The 21,696-nt window shown below is 40.9% G+C and overlaps 1 protein-coding gene across 6 annotated transcripts; it reads right to left on the minus strand.

Moving 5' to 3' along the window:
• Positions 1–1,273: 1,273 nt before the first annotated feature.
• Positions 1,274–21,625, minus strand: LOC136436276 (RNA-binding protein 26-like). 6 transcript variants are annotated; one of them, XM_066430114.1, is made up of 25 exons: positions 21,288–21,625; positions 19,036–19,154; positions 18,132–18,292; positions 17,702–17,802; positions 17,390–17,487; positions 16,618–16,905; positions 16,092–16,307; positions 15,527–15,652; positions 14,881–15,012; positions 13,403–13,438; positions 13,067–13,102; positions 12,757–12,921; positions 12,119–12,286; positions 11,565–11,701; positions 9,667–9,822; positions 9,053–9,169; positions 8,296–8,463; positions 7,008–7,082; positions 6,760–6,825; positions 6,400–6,492; positions 5,229–5,333; positions 4,647–4,850; positions 4,257–4,343; positions 3,608–3,718; positions 1,274–3,181 (listed from the first exon to the last, which is right to left on the minus strand). In XM_066430114.1, exons 1-25 carry the CDS (start codon positions 21,344–21,346, stop codon positions 3,092–3,094), a joined length of 3,114 nt encoding a protein of 1,037 aa, XP_066286211.1. In that variant the 5' UTR covers positions 21,347–21,625; the 3' UTR covers positions 1,274–3,091. The 6 variants fall into 6 exon arrangements, with proteins under 6 accessions (XP_066286211.1, XP_066286209.1, XP_066286212.1 ...); XM_066430112.1 differs by having other exon boundaries at positions 5,229–5,360; XM_066430115.1 differs by lacking the exon at positions 13,403–13,438 and having other exon boundaries at positions 5,229–5,360.
• Positions 21,626–21,696: the final 71 nt, after the last annotated feature.

Raw genomic sequence — 21,696 nt, forward strand, 5'->3', positions numbered from 1 at the left:
AGTCAATTATTCCTACTCAGGAATGAATAAAAAAGTATTGTTTTGCACAATTTTACAGGATCATCCTCCGAGTTAAGGTTGACAGGATCATGAGGTGTTATTCACAAGATTATCAAAGGAACATCCTGTCATAACAATTACATGTACATAAGTTACATGTAGTTTGCTACTTGAGGCAATTAGTAGTTGACAACCTCAAGCCAACCGTACACTCACGCCACATCTCCAGAAAAGATGCTGTAGCTGCAATAGTTCCTGTTTAAAACTTTACTCGAGCCCACACTTGACTTATGCCTCTGCCACCCTAACCACCATTGCAGCCAAGATACTGCTGCTTTCCCCATGCTGTCAGCCTGTAGACCAGCATCTCTCCTTAGCACATCCACAGAAGTGAGGGCTGTGTTCCGGGTCTCCTTTTCCCATATGCTGGAGTCCATTCCACCAAGATGGACACTATTCCCTTGCTTACACAGTGTCCAGCAAACCTCAGATGTCTGGCTCATACTTGTACCTGGCAAAAAGAGAAATTAAGTAGATCAGATCTTCTGAAATAACCAGGAGGAATTTACCTTCCGACCTTTTGGTGTAATGTCTGCCATCTTCCTAACGGTGATAAGGACTGCTTCTACTTAGCACTACAGCAACGTGTCCAAAACCGGGATGAGGAGGGATACAAGATAAGCCATGTTTAGGAGCACATTCTTTACACAGCAGCAGTGACACCTGTAGCTGCAGGGCAAAGTAGAACCCATCATTATCACCTAAAAGGGTGACTGACAGCCCACCAAAACGTCAGCAGGAAAAATCCTCTTGGTTCTGTCGGAATAGGACTGACAACACAATTACTTCTGGCTTTTGGATAATAAGAAGCACTGGGATCTTGTCAAAGTACACAATCATGTACTAAAAAATACTGGAATTTCAATATTAAAAATTGTTCTCCACCAGAAAGTCACCGAGGGCAATATCGGAAAGCTTTGACCTTACCTACCGTCTAACGCCAAAAGTCTCCAGATTGGGTCCAAATTTCCAACGAAAAGGAGATTTTCAATGGTTTTAAGTTGAATGCAACAGTAACTCAATTTACTGTGACCTCGGCCCGAGAGACTCAATGCTCAGTGATTTACCAACCTCATTAAACTTTATCCACCACCTTTCCTCATAGACTATTGTTACCTCTAATACAAACCTTTTTACTGCCGTGTACAAGTTCTTTTACCCATGACCACAAAGTGGACTATGGATTGTGATACGATATGCCCTTTCCTGTATGTTTGTTTGTTTTTTGTGGTGCCAATTTAACCACCATCTTTATTTTTAAGCACTTGCAGCAGTTGGGTGAGATGACTTTCTCCTTTTGCCTTTCTTTTTTCTTTATTGGCCACATCTTTTTTTTCTTCTTCTTTTGAGTGAATTGTTTGTCATGCTTTTTCTAACCCAAATTCTTTTTTACAGTCTTTTCTTGTTTTCAAATCTTTTGAAATGTGACCACCAGTGTCTTTTTCTTTTTTTCTTTTCCCATCTCACCCACAGTATTATGATCTTCAATACATCTTTATAAATGTACAGAAAGTTTACATTTTCAACATTAGACATTTTAAACTTGCCTTACATACATGCCAATTATGAATTTCAAGGAAAACAACTTCCCTACTTTAAACAAAATATCTACTGTACAACCACTTCCACTTGACTACATTATACTAACTTTTACCATGCAGCACCAAACAACATTTTGTCTACAAAATCATTATAATTGTATCTCTACAATTCCGTACAAACATAGTCGTTTTTTAACTCTGTACAGTTTAAACCACATCAGTTTTCTTTCTCTGAGAAACTCATGAATTGGAAGTACAGGACTAATGACAGGGATGCAAAATCTAGACTGATTGGTAGCACTGAAGATGGATTAGAGAAAATGATTTTTGAAAGTAACTTGTCCCATGAACAACCTCAATTAAAAGTGAACCCCTGAATTCACAAGCCAGAATTGTTGCTTGTAAATTAAATGATATACAGCAACATAAAGAACTTTCCATTTTGGCTTCCTTTTCTTCTTTCCACGATATTGTAGAAAAACATGAAAACGCAGTTGGTTCACTAAGAAAAAGATGAGGGTCCAGGTACAGGTCTACAATCAAAGGATGTTCCATCTAAAATCTCAAGAATATGGCAGCCAACAATATTTTTGCTCCATTTACTTTGATTCCCATCTCCCAACACAATCTATTTATTCATAATAAAACATTTTAGGATTGCCCCAACCTGAGATTTTCAATGGAACACAATGTCCTAAAAAAATCTCCAAACCAGGAACACGGGAAACCCTGTCTTACTGAAACCTTACAGCTAGATTTAACATCCCTGTTGACATATAAAATATAAACAATCAACCAACAACAGTAGTAGAATTCAGTGCAAGAGGAATTATACTGCTTTTTATCAGCACTGAATTAAGACAAAACAAACATAACTTTCAGTTAACACTTTCAACTCGTTACATTAGATCAGTTTTAGCTGACCGTAAGGACATGGTACATGTATATATAGTCAATAGTATCTATACATGTGGCAGTGAGGTGCTACCGCTGTACAAGTTAAGCAGGTACCTCACTGAAGCTGCGGCACATTGGCAACCTCGCTGCGGCCGAGTGATTTGACAGAGCGCTCAACTGATTTCAGCGAAAAAAAATGTTGTACGCTTTGTGTGTTTTGTTGTCTTTTTAGTCATACATGTACTTGTAATAAGTTGAGCATTTTGCATGATATTCCTATTATAAAATAAAGGGTAAAAAAAATCCAATTTAGTATGCAGAGAGGCCGCCAACGTGCCACAGTCCAGTGAGATACCTGCTTCACATTTGTGATGTGCTGTATGACATAGTCATAAAATAATACACTTGACAAAACTTCTGCAGAAAAATTGTTGGACAAAATGAAGAAACTCTGCCACAAAACATGTAGTACTACATTAATGACAAAGTGTAGCAAGTTTGGTTTATCTTAAAAATATAAGACGATGCTTTCCTCTCATGAGAAGCACAGTGTAACAGTTATGTTTGGAAGATTTGGACAGGGTCACTCTGCATCACCGTCTCCAGGATCTGGACTCTGATTCGTCGTCTTCATCTTCATCATCGTCCGGGAGTGGAGCAAGGAGAGCGTCCTCTTCATCGTCCTGCAGACAGAATCACACACAACTGTGTCAACTACATGGTGAAGAAAGCCCCAGCGTATAAGGGGTGTCTCCTCTGGTAACAATGTACACTGGCAAATTACTGTAAATCATGAAACATTTGTAGAGGTTTTATTTCCATTATTTTTGCAATCATAACCTCTCCACCATGACACCGTAAACATGACTTCTTTGTATATCTACTGTACTACAGAACTGCTTCAAGCGCAAATCTAAAACATCGCCATAGCCTCCTTTTTCCCCCTACAAAATAAAGCACCACGAATCAAGCAAATGCATTTACAGAAGTACAGTAAAAGGTAACACGTGTGGCAGTTTAACAATAAGAAAGTTGTGATTCAACTAAATTCAACCTTTAATTTCTATGACCATGAAAGAAAACAGTAAAAGGTAATCAGAAGTTCTCACGTTCAGATCGACCTCTCCTTCCTCATCCTGGTCCAAGGTCACCGTCCTGGTCGGAAGGTTCCACGAGATTTTCAAGGTCATGCCCTTGAAAATGCTCCCCTTGGTGGCAGCCTAGAATGAATCATATCGTACACTGTCAGTCAAGATGGACATAGTTCCCATGTGCCAAAATCAATGGGAAGATGGGTGAGAAGGGTAGAGTATTCAACAAGGTACATGTATGTACAATATGTTGCTGTGCAAACCTTTCAATTCCACCACTGTTAAAGGGCATGAAATAGTGGCTGTTTAGAGTGCAATGTATATAACTGTGTTTTCTACATGTCCTGTTTCATGTCTATTCTACAGGTAAATATATGCTACATGTTACTTCTGACCCCTACATGTAGGTGTCTGCTATGTGCAGATGTTAGACATACTGTTATGTCCTGCCATTTTAACATATTCTGCATATTAATCACACATTGTTTGTAACTTGAGCTGTGTGTGTACAATGTTTACATTTCATATACATGTACCGATGTAGCTGTGTGTGTGTGTGTGTCTGTGTGTGTGCATGCATGTGTCTGTGTGTGTGTGTAGTGTGTTAACAATATGCATCTTCTGTGAGTTAGCATATTCCTGTTCACCTTTCACCGGGTCTACTCACAATTTCAGCCTCCAATCTTGTCTTGAACTCCAGCAGCAAAGTTAAGCCTGTCTCGTCATACTCCACCTTCTCAACCTCACCAAATTGCTGCAGAGATAAAGCAACAAAAAATTATCTCTTTAAGGTGTATCAGGGGTTGTGTAAAAGATAATAAAAAATTTTCATATGTCAATGCCAATCCAATTTTTTTCATCCAAAAATATATGTGCAAGAGCCTATCCTCTCTTATCACCCCCCTCCCCTTCTAGTCTAATCATCATGATAGTACAAGACAACTTTCCTATATCATAATACCCACCCAAGCACAACAGCAAACCAACAAAAAAAACACAGAATATGGTCTAGTGACTATACCAAACAATACATTCTTGAATCAACGGGGACCCTTACCGACAGGTGTGTGAGAATCTCGTCCTTGTCTCCTATCTGGTAGCCGGTGATGGCCAGCTGTTTGGGTCTCCTGTCGAGCACCGCCCCTGCTCGGGTCCGCAGGTACGGCCTCCCCCGTCCCCGACCCCTCGCTACACCCCCTCTCCCCCTCCCTCGCCCCCTCCCCCTGCCACGGCCGGCATTCAGCAGACCCAGGGACTGTGCCTGCAGGGAGAGTGAAGAAGCCAGAAATAAGTCAACCTCTTCATACATTTTTTCTACCCAAGAAAGCAACAACAAGTCAATTACTATGCATTAGCATCAACATCACCAAACAGGGTGCAGTTTGATTCATTTAAAATCTGTATATATCATGTTTGATGTTGTTTTGGATTGATTACAGAACTGGAACATTTTTGGAGCAAACCTTTACTTGACAAAAAGAAATTTCTTTTCAAATAAGACAGGAAAAATTTGAAGTCTATATCCTAGACTAAGTGAAAAAGTACAAAGAGGTTATTGGTATATTAGAATACAGTGCCACTACATATAGCTTTTGATTTAGAAACCATTGACAGTTAAAGTAACTTCCTTGTAACACACCTCTTGCTGCAGCTCCGCTAGTCTTTTCTTGAGCGCCGTGGTGTCTTCGCCGGCCGTCTTGGCGTTGAGAAGGTCCATCTCGGCGTCCAGCAGCTCTCTCTGAGCCTGCAACATGTGCAGCGGCCGGGACTCCTGTCAATCAAACATGGCTGCAAATCTGTGCTCTGATTACGGGAGGGGAGGGGGGCACTCAGGGGCAAAAACCCTACATAACACTGTCAACTTCAGGAAAGGTGAGGCTGAGGCACCGTTTTTTTTAAAGCCGGCATCGCACAGGAAAATAGTTTGTCCGACGAGTCTGCAAGCTCCGGACTAAAGGTGCATTTTTTAGGCAATGCGGCCGGTGTCCACTTGCTTACTGCATAATTTCAAGAGATTGGTTGATGCTTGCAGGTCACCAATTATCAAGTCATTTTCCAATATGATATGGGTAGACTGTCAGGGGAAAATATGCTTGATTATCTAACAATTTGGAAATTTTTATGCTCAACAAATTTGGCCGAAGGTTGTTGACGGTGTGACATCAGCCTAACAATATCAAAACTTTAGAATAGGTGAGAGGAACAAATTAGTTCAAGGGAGAGTGGAAGGGGAAAAAAATCTTTTCTGATGTTACAGGATGTAAAATGAAAAGCAGGTGAGATTTTGTGTTCTCGTTTCAGAATATGAAGGAAAATTTGTTAATATTTAGCATAGGGACATTTAGAAAAACAGGATATGGGAGGAGGTCCTACATGTGACTCCCATGAAGCAATAAAGACAAGGATACAAAAGCAAAGACTTCAAAATGTCAATAGTAACTAATAATCACAGAAGAATCAGGAAGCAAATCTTACTATTTGTTTAGAATTCTTTACATCAAACCATAAAACAATGAAACATTAGTAGAAATACGTTGATGACAGTTACTCAAGCAACTGGATAAAATTTTGAAACAGTCAGACATTTCAGACAGCATCCGCTGTCTTTCATCATCAGTGACATCTGCTGTCAAACTCCGTGCTTCAGTCACTGATGACAGAAGACAGCGGATGCTGTCTAAAATGTCTGGCTGTTTCAAAATTTTATCCAGTTGCTTGTCGTGAGTAACTGTCATTTGTTGTATTAGTACATACAAAAAACAATTTTTCCAAACTTAGCTAAATAAGGAATGTGTGAAAGTGTAACATACCTCTTGTCTGGTTTTTGGCTTCGCCGGTGTTGCAGGTTTGGGTGGATCATCAGTTTTTAACTTTGTTATACTCTCCTGTACTGTCTTTAATGTCTAAAAAATAACAAGATAATTTTTCTTTATCATGAGACAGATGTTTGTATGCAGGGATTAAGTGCCCCTATACACCAAAACTGCCTTTTATCTTTTTTTAACTCTACAAAGCTGATACAGTATGTCACTATGCCCAAAGGCAGCTATGTTTGACAATAGTATCCAGTATTTGGCCAACTATATTTACTACAAATCCACAGACTTTAGAAAAATAAGGACAAGTAGTTTCCATTTGCTCACATAGACCCCTATCCCCACAACACTTACCTTCATGATAGCATCCCTCTCTGGAGCTGTCATTGCTTTGTTCTTCTCAAGTCTTTCTATCAACATCTGTCAAAGAAAAAAAATGGCATGTACATCAATCATCAACATTTTCTTAGTAATAACTGTTGCAAGAACAAAAAACTCACTGTAAAATCTGGACCAGGTATTCAAAGCATATTGTTCAATGAAATGCCATCAGCATCATATGTAACATCCTACATTCATATCTCAAAAGAAATAAACCTTACCTTTTGCTGTTGGATTTGTTTTTGTAGTAGCTCCTGTTTCTTTGTCTGGAGGTTCATCTTCAATTTCAGCGCCTCCTGGTGGATAAGAAAGAAAGTGCAGGTGTTTGCAAAGATTACATGTGAACCTTCATCGATTTGACAATATGGTTTAATGCTGTCATGTGTGTAACATTCACTGGTCACAATCATCACTTTGCTCATCACTTGAAGCAACATACCTACTATACAATAGACCGATCCCAAAGCCACGCCCCCTGTTCGATTTCGAACACCTCCGTCAAAAACAGGGTTTGACGGACCAAACATGGCCGCCGCGGCTAAGTTGAAAATAATGCCACTGACTTCGGTTTAGCTTTTGTGACACTGAAACCCTTTCAAAGCGGGCCAAATAAGAATGCAATGTCTTCTTTGCTGAAGGCTGTATCCACCAGGTAGAGTTGTCTAAGGAGGGGGTATATGTAATTGAGGTGAGAGCGTAATGTTTTCGGTCAATGTTAAAGCGGTATGCGCCGCATAGTTTTCCCTTGTCGGTGGGCATCAGCGCCCAGTTTCTGACAAGTAGCCGATGCACGTGTACAACAGGGTTTATGTATCTGTGACAGGGTTCCCACTGTATTGACTGCATGTATAACAGCTTCATGGTATTTAGTAACTAAGAATTAAAATGCATCCTTTCACTTCCCTGTTCATTTTCAAGTTAACCAGTTTCACACACCAGTAACTGAAGAGACGAAACTCTGCGCTAGCGGACTTTGTAGTAGTCAGCATGTGATACAAGATTCCTCTCCTTGAGTGCCCGATCTATTTTCTTTTTAAATTCGTTTTTGTTCTGAGCATGCATTCAACCAATACAGTGGAAAACCTGTCCCAGATATACGTACCCTGCTTTACACGTGCCATTTCTGCACCGCCAACACTGTTTTTGACGGAGGTGCTCTGAATAGAACAGGGGGTTCTATGGGTCTTCTATTCGTTCGATATGGTGTTCGACAGGATCGGTCTATTGCCCATGTTTACTGTAAATTAATGTTTTTTTTTGCAAGAACTTAATTTCGCAATAGGAAAGGAAAGGTGGTTTCCACAGTGTATTAAGCTCACAGTTGGAACAATTTTGTGGTACAATTATAGTAATCAGCTATACAATGAAATGAAAACACATGTTTGCAGTGTTATGATTTCCCAGTGGAGAGTCACCACAAAAACATTTTTTTTTAAATCGCAAACATTTCAAGGTGTACAGTCACAGGTTTTCAAATCACCCTGCTCAATTTCTTCCACCCATTCTTACCTTTTTCTTCTCCTCCTGTTTTTTCCTCAGTGCCTCCTGCGCCTCGGCTACCTTCTGCGCTGCTATCTGCGAGGCTGAGGGCTGTTTAGCTGCCTGGGGGGTGTTCACTTTCTTCATGGCTTCTGGGTTGTACACTGTCTTAGACAGCCCGGACGAGGATGCATGGACCTAGAAAGTGTAAAGAAACTGTGTTAGTGGTGTAACATTATAACAGCTTTATGCAACTGTCACAGCAACTATGGGAGTTGAAAAGAAATTGAAGTAGCAGCAAAGAAGTCTGTTTTTTTGTGCTTGATCAGATTTGGAACAATTGTGGAAAGGGACATGTATTTGTCATTGTAACTTTTCTATCAGTTTGCACAATGGAACTTTATCTTGAGCATGTTGCTACACTTTGGGATTCATACTTTACAGACTATAAATTTCTAATTTCTTCTCAAGATTTGAAGTTCATTTTCTATGGCTCTTTATAGTGCTAAACAGCGAGGAATTGGAAAACTGAGTGCTCAAAGAGACGAAGCCTTCGACAAAGCAAAGAAAGACGGCAGCATTCAAATTATGTGAGCGTATAAAAATACTACAGCTAAATCTAAATAGTGTAATTCGATTTTGCTGTTGCTTTCTACAATTACTTTCTGTGAAGGCTCTGAGGAAAAAAAGAGAAACTGTGTGCTCCTACTATGACATTGATTATCATGCCAGGCTCAGAAATTTCTCAGCAGAAGCACCTAAGCACCCAAATAGAGTAGAAAATTACCTTTTCTGACATTGGCCCTGAATTTCCCGTAGCTTTGGCATGCTCGGGGTTTATGTACAGACGGTCCCGGACGGACAGCCTGGGAGGGGTGGGGTGGGCGGCCTGGCCCGGAGTAGACTATACACAACACAGGAAACACATGTCTTACTGTGCGACCATAAACTCTGTTTTTAGGGGTGCATGAACACACTATGCTGAATTCAGGATTTAGGTCTGTTTGAATTAAACATCTCTTCTGGTCTTTATTATCTATAAGCTTATATAAGACAACTGTAAAAAAAATACTGTGGCTTATATCGTATGAGTGGCAGGGAAAAAAGTTTTAGAAAACAATGGCCATGTTGGGAAAAAAGGGACACTTACAGTACAACACCATTGCCAATGTAAACAACAAGAAAGAGCTTAAAGACAAATAAGTCTCTACAACATACTGGATATGATACAGAGATTATTTCCTGACATTTTGAGTGACATCCATCACTCTTCTCCAACATCACTAGTAGACTAAACTGGCATAAGTCAAAACTAGTACACAATGGTACAAAACGGTTGAGCATGTAATCTGCGTATCCTATCCAGTTATAGAGATCAACAAAAACAACAGTGCCCCCTACCTGTCCTTGATGGTGCTGCGACTGGTCCTTGTTGTGCCAGAAGACTCGGATGAACCTGTTGTTTAATACGGCGTCGGTGCACTGGTGGGCCGACCGCGCCTCCGCGTTACTGGAGAATGTCACCAGGGCGCTCTCTGGGTCACCATCAAAACACACCTGGTAACATGGAAATGTTTTGTCAACTTTAAGCATCAACTTTTCTCCAACTCTTCCTAACAAAAAGTACAGATGAAATGTACAGTTTGAGTAACTGATCAGTGCCACTGAGTGTCACAAGTAACTATTATCCTGTGTATAAGTACAGTGTGTTAACAAGATCAACTGCAAAGACGAAAAATTGATAATAATAAGGCAACAAGAGTCCGTAGGACACAATTCTCCGTGAAGTATTTATAGTGTGTATATTGTGGGTGAGGTGTTTGTTAAATTTCCTTTGCTAGTGACCTGCTCAGTTGTAAGATAAATGTATGAAATGGATCTTGATGTCAGGTGTGAAATCACTGACAATTACTATCCTGGTTTATTTGGTTGTAGATAGGGATGGGCCATTATACTGGATAATTGTTAGTGATGGCCGCAGACTTTAATGGTTTGGTCCATTTTATGTCCTATCTTTATCATGAAGCACTATTTCTCGATTAGAACCTTCAGTCCTATATCATCTTGTGATACTTAAGTACCTGTGCAGCAACGGAATCGTGGGTTGTATGTGGAGCCAGGTGTGAAAAGTGCATTTTTGATAAGCGGTAATTAAAGAATTAAAAGTATTGACCCACACAAATTGCATCCCTTCACAGTCCAAGTAGTGTTTTAGAGCAAGTAAAGAAAAAGTGTTTATTTATCTTTTTCTTTCAATTAATACAGAAGTGGTCAACCTGCTAAAAGTACGTTTTAACAGCATGGCACAGATGGGATCTAGAAATTCCGGGAAAAGTCACAAATTTAGATATAGATGGCCTCTTTTGAAGATTATAGACGAACCATTCAGCCTTACAACTAAGATGTTTCAGAAATCACCAATATGCAGTAAATTCTCTTTCCACAATTTATTGCAGGAATGTCTGATCTATAGCTATCAACCTGTTTGCAATAAAAAAAGGCAAATTTGTATCATCGTAACATTTCACGAAGGTCAAAGGTCACAATCCGGTGAACCGCCTGGAAGTGACACTGGCCCGGCCCGCGCTCACTATTCTGAGAGATTTATCTCAACAATCTTTCATCCCCTTTTTACATTGTCACAGCCTCCGTAATACAAACTACAAGTGTGGTAAGTTTGAAGGTCCAGAGATTTCCCATTTTCACACTATGCGTAAAAGTACATCGTCCGTCCCGTGCGCCAAACTAGTATGCGACCTGCGAAAGGACACGGCATACTTAATACACAGACTGGAGCTCACTCTGCACATGTTCGCAGCGAAAACTCACAATTCCTGTTGCCGCATTGGTACGTAACTTGGTATATCGCTAGCTAGGTTGCGTGTGGTGATGCACGTTGTCTATTTTACAATGTAACAGTGACTATACGATCATAGCAAGTAGGAAAGCTTCGTACCCCGTATTTGCCTGAAGTATTGCAGTCAAGCGTAACGGGTTATAACATGGTCGCTATGGCAGGACAGTGGCCCTTGCCATTAATTATAGGGGTGCAATTACGATATTGTATTGACGATTAAAGTAGTTACAGTGTAAAAGAGACATTGTGCATCACCACGCCGAACCAGGCAAACGACATGCCAAGTTACACACCAGTGCGACGGCGGGATCGTGAGTTATAGCTGCGAACGCGCAAACAAAAGCACTTCCAATACTCCCAGAAGGAGGTATTCCTTTAGGAACTTTTTCTAAACCTGCAAAGTGTAGTTTAAAGGGTTGAATCTCACACTTCATTGACCTACCTGGACATTTGAGACAGTCCCAAACCTCTCAAAGTAGCCGGACAGCTTGGAGACTGTGTTCATGTCTCGTGGAACCTTCTTAATCTCCAAGGTGCAGTTGGTGTGCTTCCATCCAAGCCTGTCTCTGACATGGCCACCTGCAACGTCATGATTGGCATTTTATAAACTTTCTTGAAGCAAGTTAAACATCTTGCCAATAGCTCTCCCTACTTTTCTCATTAACAACAGTCCTACCAGACGAATCATGTGCTTACCTTGGTTAACAAAGTTCTTTGTAAACAACCTGACTGTCTATCATCTTCCACTGGGCAATACTGACTGGTTCTACTTCACACTGCAGCTAGTCGTAGTAGTAGCTAGGTGTTGCTGGTGCAGTGTGAATAATGTGGTCCCCAAATGTAACTAAGCGACACCTAGCTGCAGTGAGTATTGCCCTGAGGAATGTGACAGACAGTCACAGATATGTCAGCAGGTGATTATCTATCGGTAATGTGTACAACTAACTTTGTTTACCACTGATTAACCAACCTGAAACTATTCAGGGATGTGCTAACCTTGTTTTACCGGCGGCCCTGCGTAAGGCACCCCCTGCGGCCCTGCAAAAGGCATCCCAGGCCCACTGCCAGGACCCATGGCCTGGTGAAACGTTCTCTTCCGGTTCTCTCCGCTGTCAATCACAACTCGTGTGTGGCCAGATGGGGAGTCTGACACCTGGGGCTCGACTGTGTCGGTGAAGAGATGGAAATATCAAACACAATTCATAGAAAATTCGATAGACAAGTACACTTCCACGGACTACAAAAACTGCTTGCATCACAGGGGAGGATTACATCACTAACCACCAACATTGGAACATGTTTGAGGCGTTTGAATGTGTGCACGTAAACGCACAGTCCGTCTCAGAGCATTTTCAAATGATGGCAGACAGCCAAGCAAATGTGCAAATTTGTCTAAGTGCAAATGAAAGTTCTACTTAGATATCCAAACTCTTGTATTCAGTAGTAACTGTATAGCCATTGGTTTCATATGCTTATTTTATCTAAATAACATTGATACAAAACATTGATACAAAACAGGACAGATGAGGCAAATCATAATCAAATGAGAAATGGAGTGATTATTAACCCAATCAGAGCACAGAATGTCTTTTAGGTCTCAGTTCTAGGTTAACCCACAGCCTACAGCTTCTCACCTTTAGGAGTTGTGATGGTAGAGACCATGGGTACAGACACGAGTGCTCGGGTTTGTGTCGGGTTCCTGCTGTTCCCTCCTGACCAGTAAGGGGGCCTCTGTACAACGGGACCAGCATCAAGTCCTGGCAACTCCGGGTTGTAACCATCCTGATCAAATGCCTCTCCTGAAAAAAGGGTCAGAAGTTAAGCCTAGACACTTAGGATACAGCGTGAGGGATTTCAGTACTAAAAGTATACACATGAAAGGTGTACAAAGTCGGGTCGTGTTGTTTAATAATTTACTCTGTTACTGTAAGGAGTTTTACTTGCTTTTTGGTGGCAGGGCTGGAGGTGGCATTCTGATATCTAAGTAAGTAAAGTAGAATGATATGGTGAATGTATAGTAGGAGACTAGGAATCCACAGTTACTAGTATACTGCATTCTTGGGAATTTTTGCTGAGTGCTTTTTCAGAATAAGGTGAATACATACAGGGGTACAGTCTATTGGACATATATTTTTTGGAAAAATTGCTACATGTACACAGATTTTCTTGCATAACAAATATGTATACATGTGGAAGTAACATAAGGCAACAATGTACATTTGGTGCAGAGTTTTTCAATGTCAATTAAGTGCGCTTTGTACATTAAGGAGTTCTACTTGCTTTTTGGTGGTGGGGCTGGAGGTGGCATTCTGATATCTAAGTAAGTAAAGTAGAATGATATTTTGAATGTTTAGTAGAACTCCACAGTAATAGTGCTTTCTTTGGAATTTTTGCTGGGTGCTTTCCCATATTTAAGTGTAATAAGGTGAATACAGTCTATTGGTCATGATCTTTTTTTAAACCATCTACACAGATTTCCAACGTTTATCAGCTGCACAACAAATATTGTATACATGTGGAAGTAATACAAGGTGCATATTTGGTGCAGAGTTGCTGAATACCGTGCTCTGTATATTGAGGAATTTTACTTGCTTTTTGGTGGTGGGGCTGGAGGTGGCATTCTGATATCTGAATAAGCAATAGTAGAATAGTATGTTGTATTGTAGGAATTCTATACTCCACACAAAGTTTTAAGCAGAATGATTTTGTGACAAATTTCATCTTGGCTATTTAATATCTAATAAACTGAAAGTACAGCTCAGTGATATCAACTAGGGACAGGTACTGGTACAGAAACTTCAGGTCAAGAGGATCAGTTTTAGGTCTGGACCTGATTATATAGTTAGTACAATACATACTAGACTAAGTATCATATTTCGGACAGCAAGACATGGGTTCAGACACTTTGACTCAAACAATTTTTACATGTAACTATACTAGCCTCGCTGTCTGTAGACACTTAACAGCTATCGTCTTAGAGAGAGAGTAACAGCAAGTTAAATGATTTTATGCTCTTAATTTAGCCCTTAGTTGATATATGTTCCGTCCGGTAAAACACAAAACGTGCGACCACCTGTCGGTACTGTTCATTTTCTAATCAGCCGAAGAACCAAACCATTGCTTTTTCTGTGTTCTTTTCTTATGGATCGGTCCAGCAAGAAATATTGGTTTCGTACCGCCACCATGTACCTACCACTACTATCAACTATGGAATTTCTACTTGCGTTTTGGTGGCATGATTGGCATTCTGATCATGTCTGGGGGAATGTGGAGAAACAAATGTACATGTACAACAGCCGAGTTTCATCACCAGACATGCACAAAGTTCACACAGCATTCTGCCAGACTTTTCAGCTTATGAAGGAATAGCAGCTGCTACAATCTGAACATGTTTGGTTTTTTTCATCCTTGGGACTTCAATAGGAAAAAAAGGACACATTCCTACTTTTTCAAATAATAAAAAAGCTGCAAAGACCAGGTGCAGCAAATTCTACCAGGCAAGTACAAAAGAATCATGAAAAATGCATAATTTTATATATACAGTAGATGAGACTACAACAACATATTAAGAGACTACATTTCGCACCCTTCAACATTTATCAGCTAAAACTTTTAAAAAACTTTCTTTAAAATCATAAAACATTAAGAAAGACAATTCCATGAAAAACCAAACTGTATCCTTCAATTCATCTTTCCCTGGGAAAATTCCTTTGTAACCAGACTTTCACAAACTTCTTAGGCGTATACAAAACCCTCACCTTGTGCATATCTTGGAGGAGGGGGAGGTCCACCACGTGGTACAGGGGGGCGCTGTGCTGCCGTCCCGGGGGGAGGGGGTGTTCTTCTGGTGGGAGGGGGGCCTGGAGGAGGCCTGGGGGGTGCCAATCCACCTTAAACATGAAAACATGATGATTATTATATGTTTCGTGTTATTGGTTAAGGATTTAAAAGCAGTGGTTGAGGGTTTAAAAACTGTCCTCCTTTAGCCACTTAGCACACACTATGGCCACAGTGTGCACTAGGGCTAAGGTGTTTTACTTTTCCTCCCGTTTCTATCCAGCGGTGCATGAGTGCAAGACTGGGGTAAGCAGTGAGAGGGTTACATGATTATGACAACAACAAAAAATCTTTGTTGTACCACATACCTGTACGTTAAAAAAAGCAACACTGAAGAGCCTATTCTCTGCCACTGATGAAAGACGTGGACATTATATGAAATGTCTGGCTCTTTTGTGAATTCATCCAGTTGCTTAATTTGTTTTATATAATGTAATATTCTACATGGATGTCTAACCTTCATCGATGTACATGTAGCACGACCTTTAGTTTTCTGACATCTTTCTACATTAACATTAACTTCATAATCATATTTCTACCAAGAAGATGTAATGATGGAGAACTCACCTGGTCCAGGGGGTGGAGGTCTGGGCCCCCCCTCCCCAGTAGCTGGAGGGGGCTGTGACATGGGGGGTCTAGGAGGTCGTGGCCCCCTTGGGCCCATGGGAGGCCTCGGGCCCATATTAGGGGGTCCTGTTTGGAAAGGGCAGGTCAAGTCATGAGTATAGGTAATGACAAAATTCTGCCTTACTGATATTTCATAGTTATAGTCACTAACTTATACCAAACAAACAAAAGAAGCCTACTTTCCAAAAGACTGACTGGATAATTTCACTGCCATTTTCCATGTCTTGTCCTTGTCTTTGTCTTTTAGCAAGCGCATGTTGCTTTACGATAAAAGTATGCAAAAAATACAGGACAAAGTATGGTAAAGACAATTTTTACCTCTACAACAATTAATCAACTTAAGAGCTAAGAGAACTTACACAAACACTGTTGTCGATTCATTTTTGCCAAGTAAGTGAAAATGCTGCTCTGTATCTTAGTTTTCATATTTGCTTGTTAGTTTCCTGTGCCTAGTTAAGGAAAGTCATCTAAGCCAAAATGACACAGATAAAGTTGTCTCCTGTACCTTGCTGTGGAGGTGGAGGTGGTGGCCCTCCTGCACTAAACGGAGGAGCCTGGGACATAGGGGGCCTTGGAGGCCCTATAGGTGGCATCCCCTGCTGCTGACCGTTGCTGGCAGGCGGGAAGGCGAGCATACCAGGCAGACTGCTGTCTTCCACCACCACTGGGTCAGGGCCGTGGTCAAATGGACATAGCTCTCCCCGCATGCAGAAACCTTTCTCTGCGAAAACACAAAATATTTTTGTCAGACTCAAGTCCTTTACCACCATACATGTAGTATACAGCATATTCTTGTCATTAAGCTGTCAGAAAAGTACTAAAACCTTTTTTGTATTACTTCAAGTTGAACTTGAAGTTATGGAAGCGATAGAATTTGGGTTTGTCGCAATATCCAACTCTTGAAACTTATTTTTGGTGCACCCAAAATTTTGTCAGTACACGTAAATCACCAGTGCACCTAGTCCCCAAATTGATTTTCGAGCCCTGCAACAATCCTAAGCCACAGTAGAATTCATAACAAAGGCCTTTACCATCATAATCCCTGCATCTCTGTGGCCGGGGAGGGCCCCCTCTGCCTCGACCTCCCCGGAACCCCCCGCGACCTCTGTCGTTTCCGCGGAAGTTCCCGCGCCCTCCCTGGGACATCCAGGGCTGGTCGTTGGAGACGACGGTGATGGTGCTGCTGAGGGAGGGGGTGGTGTACGTGGGGGGAGGGGCATTCACGCCGTCGGGAGAGTTACTGGCGGGCGGCTCCACAGGGGCGTTATTGGGATCGTCCTTGTGGGGTCTTCTGTCCGGAGAGGTGTAGTTTCTTCTCTCTAAAACAACAGAAATTGCACTGTTACTAAATAGAGCTCAAAAAGAAACTAACAGTTAAGTTAATAGGTTGTATTGCACTCATAACAGGGCTTAAAGTAAGAAGCTTTGTATAGGACAAACTTCCTTCAAAAATGACTTGTTCACCATAGATCCACCTTGTCCTGCTGTTTCTTCCAACACACATGAAAATGTGGTGCAGAAGGGGAGTGTACTTTAAGGAGAAAGCATCTAATGTCAAAACACACAGAAACCCTGGGATTTCTAACAGTAAATGACCAAGTTTCCAAGTACATGTACAGTCAAAGGACCACCTGGCCAATGTGGTGGTCCCTTAGATAATTTCTACCATAGACACAAGCATTAAAATCTAGTCTATGGTGACCACCTGTCCACATTTACCAGATTTCATTAGTAGCCTGAGTGGTTTTCCTGCAGGACATACAGGTTTAACTGTATCTGATATTGAATAGACGCAATCCTTACCCCTGCCATAGTCCCGTCGGTAGTCCCGTTCTCTGCCTCGTGGTCTGTAATCATCCCTTCGCCTCGGTCGATCATCATCCCCATACCGTTTTCTATCCCTGAGGAGATACAAAAAAACCTTACACACAAACGCTTACACACAACTAAAGGTTTGCTACTTTTGAGGAGCTTTCAAGACATATTAGAAAGCTGAAAAAACTTAACAGCTAGGTGGAACTTCTAGGGGCTGCCACGGTTCTTCTCGTGTCCCCTAAAGTGATGCTTTGTTAAGCAGTGATTTACCAACTCGATGAAACTATTCAGACATCCTACCTTTCTGCCGACCCTGATCTCCCGCGACTTCTGTCGTGTGGACTGCGACTACGGCTGCGTTTCCTGACCCGGCGGAAATCACGCTCATCATCATCAGGGACCTACATCATTGGGAACAACAGATGGCTTCAGTTAGCATTGAAACCAGAATGGCCTTTGGGGTAGAGAGTGTTTGCCTTGCCAAATAGATGTCTCTCAATCTATATTGTGAACCGTGAACCAATCTCTATTGTGTGTCGTGTTGGGCTCTGACTTTGCCTTCAGAAAGTCAGGGTTCAAACCATGGTTGGGTTATACCAAAGACTTGAAAAATACAACAGCTTTCTCTGCTTAGCACTCAGCACTTATGAGAAAGAGCATGGCGCTAGCCCCCTACTGTAGTGACCTGTGTGGCCCAAGAGCTATATATAGAGATGTGCACAAAACTTACATCTTCTGACTTCCTGTGTGTGATGATGGGCTCTGGTTTCTTCTCCTCAGGTTCAGGTGTAGGGACAGGTACAGGTACGGGTACAGGCTCCGGCACGTGGACAGGCAGGTAGGTTTTTGTGTTCAGTGCTACAAACAGGCTCTCCACAAACGTATTCGTTTCTACAACAAGACAAACAGAAAATTAGATATCCAAGCAAAAGTGGTCACATCATATTCTCCAACCAGAAGTTTCGATCAGGGAGCTAGTAGTGGCCGAGATTTTTAACGCTGCCCACCCTTCAGATTGGAGATGGGAGGGCAGCGTTTAAAATTCTGCCCCTCTGCTAAAGCCCCTGAAGCCTCTACTTGGAGAATAGTCATCAAATCAAGACCTGGACATACACTGAGATGTCTTTAAAGATTCTTTGTCACTGTGCAATCTGACCATAGTCGATAGAATCTCTATAAATAATGTATGGTTTTCTAAAATCTATAAATGGGCAGGCCTTGTCCTAAGGGACAGATTATAAAATTTGAGGAAGATTCGGATCTGGAATTCTGAATACAGATGTAGCGATTATGTTCTTAAGCTGGTTGAAACTGAAAGAAAGTTAAGCTTGAAAGTTCATCTGTGTTGATAGAAATCATCCTGAAGCAATGTTGAACTGTAATTACCAACACATTTCTTTACAGCATTGTCAATGAGTTAAGTTAGATAAGTCCAATTATCCTAATATCCAAGCAAATCTAACGGTGGCAATGGCAGTATCCAACTGGCAAAAGCAGTATTAATTATTGGCCACCAAGTAATAATACTGCTTTTGCCAGTTGGATACCGTTAGATCTGCTTGGAGATTATAATTATCCCATTGCATTTGGAATCATTCAATCAATATCTGATCAGAACAAGTCTTAGGTAGTACCTTTCTGAAGAAAGACCTCCAGCTGATCCTTGCACAAGGCCTTGAGCTCCTCCTGGGGCTTGTCCTTCTTCACAAGAGCCACAACATACTTAGCCAAGGCCTGCGGGTCCGCATCACAACTGTGGGGACACAACAAAACAATAAACAACCAGTTGCAACCATTGTCACTCTTCAAAACCACATCTGCAAGGCATCAAAATAACAATTTGCAAGCAAAAAATGAAATTGTATCTTGAGAAAGCATACACACAGATCTTAAACACTAGATAAAAATTTTGATAAGTGACTACATATTTGCTTATCCATTTAAAAATATAGTCTTGATTATTCAGAGTTGGTTTATTGTTGGATTTTGCAGGTAAGTTTGCTCAGTCGGTAGAAATCGTTGGAACATGTGATTTAGTGCTTGGTTTAATTGGTATTTGGCCAATTCCTGGGTTTCCACATGAATGGAGATGCAGACTACCTATAGTGACACACTGCTCGTTGCCAAATCAATATCCAAGCCACTGCACTGGTATTTCACTGTGAAATTAAAAATCTGCACCATGTAATGTATTGAGATTTGTCAGTCTGGTTAGAACTTAGAGGCAAAATGTGATGTCTCAATATCAAATATATATGTACATATAACATGCTTATCTGAAACAGTACTTCAATCTACTTTGTTATATCATAACAGGCTAATCTGAAACAGTACTTCACGTTAAGGTACAATATACCATTAGCAGCTGATGCTTAGTCATGACTTAACTGCATTTTTTTTCCTTCTACGGTCTCTGATTATACCAATACCGGAATGATATACATATCTACACTTTATTTCAGGAAAATATCATCCTATCTTCACGGATTTGCGGAAACATGCATCCAACTGAACCCAATACTAATCAGGTTAAGGAAAATGTACAGGAGTCGATCAATCCGGTTGATCTGTTTCTAGGCAAGCTGAAAGATGAATCATGTGTTGACTGGAACTTTGTCCTTGATAATTGTATATTCTAATGAAACAGATCTCACACTTACCATGCTACTTCAGAATTTTGTAGCTTTTATATACCATTGAGCAGATATTTGTTTGTAAGTTTAGCATTATCTAGAATTAATGCAAAACGGGGGAATAAATACACTTATACTTAGCAAACAGGTTACTGACTGGCACATATGGATAGTCAGTCTTTATACACATAAATTTGCAGGCAGCACAGTAAGTTCTGCTGACTAAATGTTGAAACAGGCCCTTATCTGAGTTATAACAGCAAACATTACCAACTGCAAATGTGGAACTCTAGGCCAAGACCTGACACTAACAGACTGCAGAGACTTCACATGCTGCTAGCAGTCACAGGTTTTCTCATCAAAACACACAGCACTGCCAATTGCAAGTACATGATGTACTTATCAAGTCAGTATGCAGGATTTTGTTTACCTTGTCTGATTTAATCTTAATGCTTTCTCTTACTACCTAACAACGTAGATTTTTGACCAGCAGTAGTACCCAAATCTTTTATCATACTGCTGCGGGGTCTCCCTGACACATACGGGTGGGTGATTCTACTCTCCACACCATGTTTCCAGGCTGCCAGCTCTGTCCAGGGGGTCCACATGACATTGGAAATATTTGAATGCATGTCACCAATGGCAAGTGAACATGATTGTCTATAAATTGTAAGGAATACTAGTAATTCCAAATGATGATGCAGATCCTGGTTGCTAATCAAGAGTTCTGTCTTTTCTATGCAGTTTATGACTGCATCTATCACACCTGTTTTCATTTTGTTTTTCTGCCAACTGGCCACATTATCATTGTCTTTTCCTTTTTTTGCCATGTATAAGATAATTGCAATTATTTGTACATCACAACCAACCAAGACATAAAATAAATTTCTGCTGGGTAGCTTTCAGACAATCTTATAAGTTATAAGTTATACTATATAGTAAACCATAAATATTTTTCTAAACGTATCATAAGAGGCAGACACATAAAACAGAACATTCCACAATCCTTCAGCTTCTGTATGGGTGCTTCATGAATTTTCACCGCACAATCTTATACTTACAAACGTAAGAGAACGATGAAAATTATGTATCAAACGACTTCCTAGTGAGGAACACAAAAACTGCAACGCCTCCCCTACTCTACCCCGTGTATGTACACAGAAACGTATGTTAGCACGCATCCATATGCAATGTTCACGGAATAACTTATCCCAACACAAGATGTGATATTGCGGTACAAATGCTGTACTTACATGGGTGAAAGCGTGTTAGCGAGCCAAGTCTTGAAGGCTTCCACGTTCTCGATCGGCATGGCGAACAAAAATGTGTTTTCGGTCCACCGGACGGCGAGCAAGCCGGGGTGATCACCAGACAAGTTCGAACCGACTTCGCCCTATATCCTGCCTCGTTTTCCGCTCTGTATAGCTGTTTATAACTTCTAAGATTTCCTATAACATATCAGGAGGAGATCTAGGTCGATTTTCATGGGTAGCTCCGAATGGAAAGGGCTCAAATTTTCCACTTGGGCATCGACATCTTCCAGCTATCCCACGAGTCACGCATTCAAGATGGCGGAGTAGGATGCTTACATTCCGACTAGGGGGTGTTACAAATTCATTAAAAAAATTATGATCATCTTCTTTCATTTGACTTTCTTAAAAA

Source organism: Branchiostoma lanceolatum, chromosome 6 (assembly GCF_035083965.1).
Source record: "Branchiostoma lanceolatum isolate klBraLanc5 chromosome 6, klBraLanc5.hap2, whole genome shotgun sequence".
In the NCBI taxonomy this organism is placed as follows: Eukaryota; Metazoa; Chordata; class Leptocardii; order Amphioxiformes; family Branchiostomatidae; genus Branchiostoma; species Branchiostoma lanceolatum.

Coding starts and splice junctions, on each gene's coding strand:
- LOC136436276 (XM_066430112.1), bottom strand. CDS start 21,346: ATGCCGATCGAGAACGTGGAAGCCTTCAAGACTTGGCTCGCTAACACG. Junction 16,308..16,617: donor GAGATGCAGGGATTATGATG/GTAAAGGCCTTT, acceptor GTGTTTTCGCAG/AGAAAGGTTTCTGCATGCGG. Junction 9,823..11,564: donor GGACTGTCTCAAATGTCCAG/GTAGGTCAATGA, acceptor CCATGTTACCAG/GTGTGTTTTGATGGTGACCC.